Raw genomic sequence first — 13,973 nt, forward strand, 5'->3', positions numbered from 1 at the left:
CCCTGTGCACTGCATGTGGCACTCGCACCAAGCAGGGCTGGTCTGTAGGCCATGGATCCAGCATGCAGGGCTAGTTGAACGTGGGTGCTGCATACAGTATGTGTACCAGATGAGCCCTTTGCGCTGCATGCAGACTGGTACATGGTGCAGTGTGGTAAGTCTGAGGCGCATGCTTCATGTGATGCCCAAGCCAGACTGGTCCTGCTCACTAGTTCTCATATGCAGGGCCAGCCCAGTGAGGGCACTGCATGCAGTGCATTCTCCAGACCAGCACCATGTGTAGTGTGTGGAGCAGGTCTAAGACCCACAGGCAGCACTGAAGGCTGGATGGTTGGGCTCCATGGGCCTAATCTTTTTGACACCCCTATTCTAAACACTGCCTCTCTACAGTTGAATTCAAGTGCAAGTCTAATAAAGAAAAATAAGATCTCTTTTTAAAATTAATTGTGAAAACTAATGGCCCATGGCTTTGTTTTTTGGGTTTGTTTTTTAACATCTCGAGTTCCTTTCCTACACAATATGCTTTAGGCTGTGGGAATGAACTCAGCATTATGGAGAAGTTTGTTTGCTTGTCAAATTCAAAAATACCATTTCAAAAGATGGCAAGGAAGTGGCCTACAAATTATTTATGTGAATGGCTTTTTCCACTAGATCTGTTTTTCTTCCTCAAGAGGAAGCATCATTTTTCATTATATTGTTTGTTATTACCTATATAGCTAATTAAAATTACACTGCCATGTTTAAGTTTGCCCCCACCCCCATATAGTTTTCTAATGTTTAGTTGACACGCTGTATTTTAAACTTGCAGTATGTTTCAGAGTTAGCATCTGCAACTGCCTTGGATAGTGAAGAAACCTTCCATAGTTGGAGATGGCAGTCTATAGGTTCCCATATAGGCTATAGACAAAAGTACCTGGTCACAAACTTTCATCTGCTGTTAGATTTAAGTATGTTCCTGTAGCCGTACAAATTTGTTTGTTATAACTTTGGCCCTGAATGAAATGCATCCCTACAGAAGTAGGCAGATGTAATAGTTATATTGTAACATCCTGTGTCAATTCTTACCTCTCTTCATACACATAGATAGAAGTTTGTTTTATAAAATTAATGGTGTAGAGCAGCAAGGACAGTTTTACAAGTAGGACGCTTAGAAATGCTCTATTCCAGAGATGTTAAACGTATGACCTGTGGACTTGATCCAGTCCACAGACCTGTTCTTTGTGTCATACTGGGCTACCTGCAGGCATGGGTGTATTGAAGATTTTGAAAAGGGAGGTGTAGATAGTGTGGAATATGTAACACAGCAACTATTTTTCTCCAGTTCTAGAGAAGCTAGACACTTCAGTAATAGGCTAAAGTGCTAGCTCTATATTCAGTTTCAGATCAAAGCAAAAACAAATACAACTATCACAGTGTGTACTAATTTGCTAGATTAACATGCAACAAGCTAGACAAAAATAGTCTAAATAGTCAAAAGATATTGTGTGATTAGTGCTGTGATCATTATAGGTAAATATATGCCTCATTCAAGTTTATAAAACAAAAGTGAGCCTTGAGAGTCTTGACAGTGCCTTTAGTGCTTAACTGTCAATCATTCTGACATCTGAGTTGATATTCACCTTAGTTAAGGTTTTTTGCTAGAGCTAAAAACAGTCTTCAGGGTTGTGAAATAGTAGAGAGATTACCTGGAATGGTTAACAGGCAGCACAACTGCCGAAGGAAGGATAGAGTTTGCATAGTGCAACATAAAGATCCTTCAAAAGGATAGAGGGTTGTTAACACCCATGAAGTGGGGACAGATCAGCAGGAATCAGGGAGCTGATAGTAAGCTATAAAGTCAATTGTGTCTCTGAACTGCTTGAATAGAAATGCCTCTGCCCCACCCCTCAGTAACCACTGCATTTTCTCCCCCACTTTCTCCTGATCTGCTACTGCAAGTTGGGGGGCATGGCTAGGGGGAGTGGCCTGCTGCAGAATTTAGGGCCCTTAAGCCCCTATGTACTTGGCTGTCAACAGCAGGAGGGCAAACAATGTTCAAGTTGCAAACACAACACCATGCTGATACAGCCCCAATTGCCCTGTGATCATTTGGCTCTGCAGCTGCTGCCTGGGAGAAACCCCACAGTCAGGATCCAGCCAAGAGACCTCTCTAGTCAGTGGAGAACTTTTCACTAAGTCTCCTTTTTTTAAGAACTTGTGTTGTTTGTAACTGTCAGTTAGCTTGCATGTTGGTAATAGTATTTTTGGTCAGATGCTCAGTTTGTTCATCTTGGTATAGTTTTCTTAATGTCAGATTGCACCAGCTAGAAATCCCAGAAAATGTTTGGTTCTTATTTCACAGACAGAAAATGAAAGTGGTAGTAAATATTGAAGATGTTTTTCTTCCGATATGTAGATAGTGAGCAGTACAATATTGTGATTCGTTGAAGCAACATACTAGAATATATTGTTGAGTACCAGAAACTAGAATTCAAATGAGTGAGATGGCAAACCTGCTGAATTGAGACTACTTGTGACTTAAGGCCTGGGGGATCATAATCAGGTGTACATTGATGTTTATTTAAAAAAAAAAATCCAGGGATGAAGCATGTTGCATAAAAAAGTTTCTTCTATATACAGTTTTCATAAATTGAGAAATCTTTTAGGGGAAAGCTTTGGGCTTAGTTGTGCCATGACAAAATGAGTCTGTTTTCCTTGCTTTTTTTTGTTTTGAATGCCTATGTTTCAAGTTTCCGTTAATGCAAATTTGTGTGATCTGTCACAGTAGTTTTTTATAGCTCCATTTTTTTTTAGTGCATACTGGAGACTAAACATTTTTATGAGCAAAGGTGTAATTCTGAAACCGGAAACTAGACTTGTATGACTCTGAAACCTAGGAAGATGCTTGTTCTATGGAGTAGGCTTGTTTAAAAATAAGTTGGTTGGGTAACTAATTGTTCAGGTGTGGTTCCTATTACATACTAAGACAAGATTTTTCCTAAGAATGAAAAAGTAACAATTGCTAACAGAGAAAGCTAACTACTGCCATCTACTTACTGTTGTGGCTACTAATTCAGCATTGTTTATTACTATGTGAGCAGACAGCTGTAAATTCCATGTCAAGGAAAAATGAATGTGCTTAGGACTTGGTCTGTTACCATCAGAAAAAAAAAATTGAAAGAAAATATTTGAAAGATATAAAAGAAAAAAAAATCAGTATTTTATCTTTTGGCTAATGTGTGGTAAATTTCAGAATAAATGGCAAGACTTTATTTTTAATATTTGACTGGTCAGTAAAAGCTTTAATTATAATATTTACTGATACCTACAGAAATTTTATGAAGTTGCAGTAGTTTCTGCTTCATAGTACATGTATTACCCATACCTTCAGTGTTTGAATGTGATTTGTTCTATTGTATGTAAACACACTTTTTATAACTTTTCACAAATTTTGGTTCTTCTGGTTTTGTAGATAGGTAAGTCTCAAACCTGATACTTAAACTTAAGCAACAGCACATTTCAGATGAATTGATGTGATGTTTGGAAAGTTTTTTTGGATCTCTAGCACTTTAATCCTTTTTTCAGTTCTGTTATTTTTCTCTATTGTATCTATTGAGTTAATATCTCAATCTAAAAATATTGAAGTAGTGTTATTAGCTTTGTCCTTGTTTCTAGCTTTAGTTATATAATTGGAAGAATACAGTGATATTATTTGAAAGTGAGGAAAATATAAAGCCAGATTGTTAATTAGGAGCTATATTACAGTAACTTAAATGTTTTGTTAGTGGATTGGTCTTAAGTCTTCATGTAGAAATCGCATTCAGTGAATGGTCTGGCTTCAGATAGCCATTCCTTTTTTTAAGTTTCCTCTGCTGCTGTCTTCTATGTGGAACTCGGTAAATGCACTTTTCCTTGTAATATATCAACTATACTGTATATAGAAATTGTACTAGCCAGTATGCAAGACTTCAATGCAGATACTTAAGAGCAGTTATAACTGTACTGATTTAAACATTTAAATGTGTCTGAATGGTTCTTGCTTATTTGTTTATTGTCCAGCAGTATATCTGAGAAGGGGGGTCATTTCTTCCTACCCCTCCCCTGAGGTTGCAACAAGCTTGTTCCAGACATTATATGCTCCAGGACTGTTTATTTGGAATATTCTCCATCTCTTTCCATCCCCTTATCTTCCTGGCCCTTTCCAGTAACCTTTAACTGTTGTTTTAAATTCCTTGCTATAGAAGTGGTTAAACAATTATATTTTGTTAGAGCCTGTTTACTATTATGTTTTTGTTGTAATTATGTGTATTATAAAACATTTCCAAATATTTCCTTAACTTGGACATTCAGATATTTATCCAAACATAATTGCTATGGGTTTTCCTGCAGAGAGGCTTGAAGGAGTGTACCGTAACAACATTGATGATGTAGTAAGGTAAGACTTAATTTTTTATGATATTAATTTTTCTTGTTGAGCCTTTATGTTATTTATCATTCATATGCTGTACTGTATAGAGTACATTTGAGTGTAGAAATAGCTCTTTGGATCACTTCAGTAAAAACTGGGTAAAACTAGAAGATATTTCCAGGGATTTCAGTTTGGACATTTGTTTCATATATTGAATTTGTGAGTTCTGCTTTTAGAGTCATAGAGAAGTGGGGCTAGAAGGGACCTCCAGAGGTCATTTAGTCCAGCCCCCTGCTTGAAGCAGGGTCATCCCTATCCAGACAATCCCATACAGCCGTAACATAAACTCTGCATAAGACTACTGTCAACCCTGACAAAACACAGATCTAACACCCTAACCTGCCACAGGTAAAGCAGGGGAACCACAGTAGCCAATGTTTTGCTTCTATAAAATGTCTATATGTTCAAGAGGTGCCAGCTAGAGGACCATGCCCCCTGATACTGTCCATACCAGTCTGACCATGCGTAGAAATTCCTACCTGACCCTAAATATGGTGATCGATCTGACCCTGAGTAGAGGGACAAGAACCTGTGTCCTACGCTAGGCAGTGTGTTTCACTGCCTCATTTTTCTCACAGTAAAGAGTTTTTTTTCTGGATATCTAGTCTAAACTTCACTGCAACTTCAGACCATTGGTCTGCATCCTCTCTGCAGCAAGAGAGAGAGAGAAAAAAAAAGGTACTTTCCCTCCTTTTTACGGCCTCCCTCCAAGTATCTTACGGTAAAACTTGGGTTCTTTGAGTATAGAAAAGTATGAAAGTAATGCATTGGTTGTCAGGTGGTGGAATGAGATCCTTTCAAGGATGCCACAGTATTATCACTGTTAACTGTGCAGATACCTACAAACGACTCACAAGCTAAACCCAGAAATTTCAAATAGGAGTTGATCATATTAAAAAAATTCTGGCCTGTTGTAGTCTTTGAGTTTTGCAGTAGAAGAGTTACTGTATTTTTCTGTAGGCAGAAATGAGTGAAAGGTGAGTGGTGGCATCTATTGTGGGGTCCCATGAGTCTAAAAAAGTTGAGAACTATTGAAGTAATGGTTTAATTATCCAAACTGTCACAAGTTTTTCACCAGTTGATGTCATTTCAGAATGGATGCTTGTTCACATCCTTTATTTTTCGAAAGAGAATTTTATATATATATAGATATCTAACGTTGACTTCAGCTAGTGAATAGTAACAGGTTTACAGATGAAGGCTTTTGCACTTCGTTATGCAGGTAATATCTGAAGTGTAGAAGAAAAAAATCAACTTATAAATAAGTCCTACTTAGCATGCTCTTTTTGCAAAAGAAGTTCAGATTATCCCTGTTGGAAGACTAGGATGTTGTTCTCTAAAAGGATAAAATTTTAAAGGTAACTCTGAACTCAAGTTTATTTTTTAAAATGCATCTAGTATATTTCAACATAGGCTATTTTAGAGCAATGACTCTTAGGTGAGGTACTGTGACACTCCAGGTATGAGATCCTTATAAGGGTGCCATGCAATATTATCTCTGTTAGGTGTGCAAACACCTGTGCGTGATTCACAAGATAAATCTAAAGATTGCAAATAGGAATCCCTGGTGTCAAAAACATTCTGACCTGTTGTGACCTTTTTGAGTTCTTTGTAGCAAAAGAATTGCTCTGTTGTTTTTTCATAGTTAAAAAACAAACACAAACAAACCCCCCCCATTTCAGAAAAGTTTATGCTGAATTCAGAAAAGTTATGGGAAAAGGGTGCTTTGAGTTTTAAAAGGTTGGAAACCACCACTTTAAGCTTTCAGATTAAATGTGGAGCAGAAGAATTCGAAAAGAACAGATGGGTTAGGATCACAAACGTTTTCAAACGTCAGCAGGAGTCATGCTCTTAAATAATTTGGGGTGCTCTGAAAATTCTGTCCTGTAGCAATTGGAAAACAAGTAAAAGGTAACCCACAAGCACTGAGGGGTCAGTGCACAAAAGCTATGGACAGATATAATCTTTAACTGTTTTACAAGAGGAGAGGGAGTTGCCACTTTGGAGCACACATCAGCTTTTAGGATATAAGTATTGGCTCTCCATGTTTTTGACAGTGTAATTAGGATGACTATATCTCCCAGTTTGGCTAGGACACTCCAGGATGCTGTAGATTTGTTGTGGCTGGTTGATCAAAAGTCCCAGGCTGAAGGGAGTCTGGTAGGGGAGGTAGAGCAGCATGGTGCACCAGACAGGCAGGCATCTCTGTGCACCAGACAGGCAGGCATCTCTGCTTCTATGTGGGAGCAAGGCAGGTGGGTGGACTGCAGCAGGCACCACTCCACCTGCTTATGACACGTCCTTGCTCACACACAGCAGCAGCTGTGCCACTCTACCTCCTTGGCAGACTCCATCCTGGGACTTCTGATGAACCAGCTGGGACCAGTTTACAGAATTGTGGAGTGTCCTGGCCAAATGGGGACACATGGTCACCCTAAGTATGAGTGAATTAAATGCCTGTAACCTTAATTTGGAATGAAACAATGTTAATGTTGCAAAAATTTAGGTATAGGAACATAAAGATGTAAGTTACCTTGGAACAGCTTTTACAGTGTGATTTAGAATATTTGTGTGCTTTGAATATTTGTATGTCTATTGACCAGTTTAATGACCACTTTGAAATAATGTCTTTCAAGTTGCAACGTTGTTGCTGTTTTGGTTATGGCTTTAGCAAAGGAGAATTCAGTCTTGATAAATGGTGGTTGGTTGGTTTGTTTTTGTTTTTTAACGTATAAAATACTTGGAAACATCGAAAAGCTGCAAATACATAGGAGGAAAAAATATCTTTAGCTCATAAACACGCTAAAAACATCAAAAGCCCAATTTAAAATTTTTGGGGACTGGGGAATCTTTAGCACTGTTTAACTGAAATAAGATTTTTCCAGTATTATTTCGAACATTAGGAATCAGTTTTTCTGGAGAAGAGATGTAATAGTGTCTGTTTTCAGAGCTCTCTGATGTTGTCTGTCCTAGAAAATTAAACCATAATGAACACCAGTTGCTTAACAACTAATTTAAGTGGTTGATATTGAGCATAGTTGAACACTAAAGCATATAAATGGGTGCAGTTTGTGGGTGGCAAAAATGTGGCCCCCAAATACCTAGCTGAAATGCTTGTTTTTAAACACTATCTCAGCTAAGAGTAAAGGATTTAACATGCTTTGTCACTGTCTACGGAAGCTTAGCTATGTTGAGCACCAGGCTGGCAGTACTGAAATAGGCAACTGTATAGTTTGCATTGTGAATAGGTCTTTGTGTCTAGATGCAAAAGTACTCCAGATGTACAAACACAATGCCAGTATAGTTGGATGTACTTCCTTAAAACAGTACTTTGTAAAATGTCGGACATGGGATTTCAGGAGAAGGACACAGGTCCTCTGAAGGACTGTGTGGGGATGTGTGTCTAAAACAATGTGGAGTCCATTAACAGATCTTCATGAGGAATAAAGGGGTTGGAGGTCAGCATTAGCTTTTAGGATTTGGGAAGCAGGGTCATGTAGTCAGATTCAGTAGCAACTCTTGAGCTACCATGGTGTATATTTGTGTGCTTTATATTCCCAGTAAGTCCAGGGCTTCTTGAGTTTTAGGGTTGGAAGGGATCTCAGACTCTTCTAGTCCAAATCTATATATCTGGGATTGCTGTCTCTAAACAGTCCCATGTAGATGCCTGGGTAGTCTCTTCTTGAAATCTCCAGCGAATGGAAATTCCATAGGTTTTCTAGGTAGCTTGTCCCATTGTTCTTCATATCCAAGATCATCCTGCCTTTCTAGGACTCCTTTTAAATAACAGCCTATTAGTGGAGTACTTCGGCATTCTAGACCTGAGGTGCTCAACCTCCAGCTTGTGGGCCAAATGCAGCCCATGGAGCCTTGGAATCTGGCCCGTGGGGCTCACCGCAAATTGAAAAATTTGGCAGCTAGAGAGCAGAGCCCATTAATAATGCCATGCACCCCCACTGCCAAATTCTAAGCTCTGCAGAGCAGGTTGGAGCTGGGCCACAACCCTCCTCCCACACTGCCAGTTTGGAGCCCAGCCACACCGCCTTCCCTCCATCCAGCCAGGTTGGGGCTGAGCCATACCCCCTTCCTGCTACAGGGAGGGGCAGTGTGCCCTCCCCCTGCACAGCTGGTTCAGGACTAGGCCTCACTCACTCCTTCCCTCCATGCTCCCCCACTTGCAGGGCCAACCCATGTCCCCTTCCCTCCATCTGGCCAGGTTGTGGTTGAACCGTGCCCCCTTCCTGCTGTGGACCTGGATTGGGGCTGGGTCACAGCTCCCCTCCCCTGTTCCCCCCCTGTTCCCCCTGCAGGGCCTGGCTGGGTAAGATCAAGTCCCCTTCCACTGCCCAACTGATTTAGGGCCAGGTTGCCCCCTTCTCTACCCCTGCGCAGCCAAATGAGGTCCTGTCAGATCTCACCTTTTGGAGGGATCAGGCACTGCCCATCTGGGCTGCTGGCCAAAAAAGGTTGAGCACTATTGTTCTAAACCATAATTTGTGAAGAATAGTACCCTATAGGGGAAACATTTTACCTTTGTCCAAAAAGCTTGTTGTTGATTTAGTGTTACGAATAGTTTTGTTTTCTGTTTTAACCTTTCTGTGCAGTAGTCATTAGCTGAGGAATTGCATTTTGTTTTTCTGGATAAATTACTTCTGGGAGGTGCAATTAGTGCATACAATACTTTTTTCTGAATATATTTTAAATCTGATGCAAATACTAACTTGAAGACAAGACCAGAAATTGTTCTCTAACTTTCAAATTAAGCATACATTCTCACTCAGCCATTCATGTACTTTTTCTGGCATGGAGGCTTGAAAATTTCTGGGTTGTATCTTTGCGTCTGGTCAGGTGCATCTTTTTTTTTTTATGGCCATATAAGGGAGCTGATTTTGCTACTAAAGTCAATTCAGGTTGTTTTCAGTGTTCGTATATTCACTTTACCTTATGGGAATCTTTCTGGGCTTCCCTAGATGTTATTTCTTTATTCTTATGAATCTATAGAAGTTGAACTCTTCCCGATGGACAGTAAATTAGTGATCCCTCCCTGTAATACAGAACAGTTCTCTCCATCTCCATGTGGAACCATGAGAGATCTTGTCGCTTCCCAGCCTTCTTCACCAGATGACTCTAAAATTGAAGTAATCCTTGCATCTCCTTTTCACCTGGCAACACTTCTGGTATCTTTCTTCGTTTCATCACTGGATAGCAAGAAAAGATCAATGAGAACTGCTGATAATCTCAGCCTGGTGTTACCATTAGTTCCAGAAAAATCCTAGTCTGATACTAGGTGAGGCAGCCTTCCAGAGTAGCCATTCTCACTTTCGCTGGGTGATACGGGGCAGTTAATTTTAGGATTTCCTTGCTCTGGAAACCTTATGTTAGGTATTTACTTTCTCAGACCAAGAATTGGAAAATTCCATTCTGCTGTGTGTTCAGATGTTGAGACTTCTTCTGCATTGTACAATAAAAGCCAGTGTTGAGATGCTTGCACTAACTCTAAGCAAACTAGTTTGGGTACTAGAAACTCCAAAGCAGTGATTCTCAACCAGGGTGCTATGACATTGTGCAGTGTTTTGAGATGGGTTCAAGGGTGCCATATGGTGTTAGCAAGCCTGATAGGTGTGTAGACCTGATTCAGAAAGTAATGCAGAGGTTTCAAATGGAAATCCATAATGCTAAAAATATTCTGACCTGTTGTGGTTCACAGTAAGTGTGCTGCAGCACCCTGGGGTGCCCATAGTGTTAGCTCTGTTAGATGTCTAAACACCTACACATGGTTCAAGAGAGAGACCCAGTATTTCAAATAAGAGTCCATAATATCAAAAACAGTTCTGATCTGTTGTGTTCTTTCTGAGGTTTTTGTTTTTTGTTGTGTTTTGTTGTTGTTGTTGTTGTTTTTAAACAGAAGAATTGCTTTAGTATTTTTCTGTAGTCAAAAAATGAAAACTAAGAGCTGGCATTTTCCAAGGGGTGCTTCGAGTCTAATAAGTTTGAGAACAACTTCTCTGTAAGCATAGTAGGTAGTACGGAGCTTTGCATAACCTGAATCACTCTCCTCAGCTGGGTAGTACAGCCACAGAAAAAGGAAGCAAGTAAACTAGCCTGCATTGTGCTGTGCATTACAGTAGCTGTACTTGTTTAGACACTTCATGAGACATTTCTCTGTTGCATTGTGCAGCATAGCCATACTGAGTGGATGGGTATTGCTTCAATAACACCAAAAGCAAAAACACCCAAACCAATGAAAGCTTATTCCTTGTGTATCCAATTTCAAATTGATGCTAAACTGACTGTTAGATAACAGACATGTGTGCCACATCTCTTAGAAAAGTGTGTCCTAATCTTGTTGAGATGGACATTGGTGTTCTGGAAAAATTGCTTCTTTTTATTGAAGTGGTTGACAGATTAGGGACCAGGCTTCAAAGGCGGCCCATTTTGGATATTACCATTTTCAGTGCTGTTCACATTTGCTCTGTTTGTCAATGTGAAGCTTACCTATTCCATGCAGTTTGCATGCTGAACTCCAAAGGAATTCAGCATTTACCACTTTGCAGGAAATGATTTCCTACCTCAGTAGAGCTGTTTGCAGCTACTCACAGGCATCACATTACTATACTTCACATCTACTCAACAGATAGATGATAGTTCTCTCTTGAAAGTGAAAATAGTGCATATGAGTAAAGGTAATATTCACGTATCCACTTTGCTTTTTGTTAGGCAAAAAAAGAAAAAAGAAGCATTCCTAATGACTTGAACGAAGTGTAGTACTTGAGTGGCCACTGAAGGACTTCATCTTGGGACCTCTGTTCCAGGGGTGTGAAAAATGTCTTGTAGGTGTGTGCCACTGTTGGCCCAAGACATGCTACTAGTTCTGCCCGAGCAAGAAGAAAATCTAAACTGACAGATAGGTGCCTGCTTGGCTGATCTCAAGTTCTCCTCTGTGAGTTTTGTCTGGTCTTTCATACCGCACACCAAGGTAAAATAGGAGAGCTTTACTGTATTAAGTAGCATCATCCTGACAAGGCACTGTCAGTGATCAGACTATTTGTCATTAGTTCCAGTGTTGGAGACTTGATATCACAGGGCAAGGCAGGCCAGGATGGAGACTACAGCTGTGTTCTCCATCCTGAACTCAAGTTTCTGTACTGGCTAATGAAATGCAGAAGATTCTAGTGGAAAGCAAAATAAATTTGTAGTAAGAATCACTTTTATGCATGACTGTCAAAATATCTGCAAAATCATCATTCTTTTCATAGCAGACTACCTTCATTTCAAGCAGTGCTCAGTGAGCTTCACTTGCATCAATTTTTGCTTTTTGTTCCTTAATGCTAAATTGAAGTAATAAGATTAGAAAATAGTGTTCCTGAGAAGCTTGTTCTATACACTTCCCAGATGAGAATCACCCTCATCTTGAATCACCAGTGTTTTGAACCTTTCTGAGAGTATTTGAGGAGTGATGCATAGAACTCTGTTTGTCCCTTTGTATCAGTCTGCAATATCTATGGCCATGTCTGCTCGGTCTGAGCACTATGCTAGGGAATACTGTGGTGAAATACCATACAGGCTGTTCCCTGAAAAGAACATTACATATGTCGTAGGTTAAACCTTGTTTTGGGGGATATCACATGGAGCACATGTGGAATACTTCTGTGTGTTCCTCGACTGGTTGTGTTGAAATGCCTGGAGACATGGGCACAAAGAGCAGATCTGTCTTGGTGTTCCATAAGGTATTTCTGATCTCAAGTAATTTCCGGCTTTCACTTAAGCCAATTGGTCTTTGCATCTTTCCTCTGGATAACGTGTGTGTGTGTGTGTGTGTACATAGACACACTTCAGAAAAGATTTTAGACATGAAATATCAGAAAATCAGGCTGGAAATTTTTACTCAGCATGCTAATGAAAGTAGTTTTAATGTTTTTGGTTTTGACTGACAGTCTTACACAATTCTGTATATTGACCCTAGTAGTTTTAGAATGTAGAAAAGTAAAATTTATTTAAGTATATAAATGCAATATGTTGTCTGTAAATTAGACCTTAAAGTTAGATGAATGGAACTTAATTCCATCATTTAAAAGTTAGGTGTATTAGTTCATGGAGGAACTAATTTTGCAAACAGCTATTTTGCAAAGCCAGTAGCATAACACAATCAGCTGTTTCTGGATATGAAAAGTGTGTGAATTAAATGGCTGCAGAGGAACTGGACGTGACCTAAGTTACATTATCTTGAGTTCCTCATTTTCAAACAGGAAGCATGACTGTACAAATGTGTTAACTTGCAATATTTTAGCAGGAGTAACTATCTTTCACTTTTAAAATCTTTATTTTCTTTGAGTTTAATAAAATGTTCTATAAAATTCATGTACAAGGTACATTTGCTCAAGGTCCGGGATAAATTAGTAAAGGGCTCTGGGGACATGCCAACATACTTTCTGAATAGTTGGTGTCAGTGTCATGTTAAGTTTACTAATGACAGTATCATATTGCAAATACTCTGTCGCTAGAAACATACTCTTTTCATAGACAGCCACTCAATATTTTTTTCTACTGCTGCAATGAGTATTTTGTTAATTTAGGGTTTTAAAAAATGCCTAATTTGATAATTCTGGATACTGGAAAATCTGTCCATAAAACTAAAATTACTGGCACAAATAAATTCAGCTTTCCCTGTTCTCCTTCTAGCTTTATTTAGGTGGAGTTACCTATAGGAATGAGCCTTCCTGACAGAGTTCCTTGACATCCCTGAGATTGCCAACAAAGGTGCCAATAGTAGTTTGCTCTGAAATATTTTTTTTTCCTTTTCCATGGATGAAATTGCGGTCTGGGATTCAGTATTGCACGATGTCTACTCACATCTGTTCTTATTTTAACGCATCAGTTTAACCACAAAGTTCTTCTAGGCTCTTCTGGAGTATTATGACTGATAACTAGAGCTTGTTTTTGCTTCAGCTTTCCAGGATTTTAGTAGCTTGTGTTTCTTTTCATTTTGAACAGCATGTTCTGCCATGGCTAATTAAATTCCTTTTGGCTGATGTGCAAATACACATTGTTGATGATGTTCAGTGTAAACATTTGCATGTTATTTCTTATTGAACACTGCTAGGTGACACACACACAATCATGGCAATTTCAATTTCTAAGAGCTACTGCATGAAGAGTTTCTGTTGCATCACCATAGAGAAGATAGCTTTTGTCTTCCTCCTTGCTTAATAAGAGAAAAGTCTTGGGGCAGTATCTTAACAGGCAGGGACAAAGCAGGGGGAACATGATCTTTTTTAATAGTTGAGGACTTCAGGTAAACTTACAGCTTCAGATTTTAGAGCAGTGTGGTGATAAGAGAAGAGAACTAGAAATCTGGCATCCTGGTTTTAGGTTCTGGCTTTCTCTTCTGTTGACTGTAACTTGGTACAAGTTAGGGCTGCTTAAAGGAAAAAAATCTGATTAAATTTGGCCTCAGATTTCCACCATGTTTTTTTTTGTGTGTGACAGAAATATGTCAATTGAAGGAAGTATTAAAAAAAAATCTGGT

General features: G+C 39.2%; 1 protein-coding gene across 1 annotated transcript in view; it reads left to right on the forward strand.

Moving 5' to 3' along the window:
- Positions 1 to 13,973, forward strand: part of PTEN (phosphatase and tensin homolog) — a 65,233-nt gene that overhangs the window by 14,680 nt on the left and 36,580 nt on the right. The window contains exon 2 of the mRNA XM_090056528.1: positions 4,330 to 4,414. Coding sequence (XP_089912654.1) covers positions 4,330 to 4,414 — 85 coding nt within the window. The remainder of the gene's footprint in view (positions 1 to 4,329; positions 4,415 to 13,973) is intronic.

Source organism: Crocodylus siamensis, chromosome 7 (assembly GCF_052110815.1).
Source record: "Crocodylus siamensis isolate JL-2025a chromosome 7, ASM5211081v1, whole genome shotgun sequence".
NCBI lineage: Eukaryota > Metazoa > Chordata > Crocodylia > Crocodylidae > Crocodylus > Crocodylus siamensis.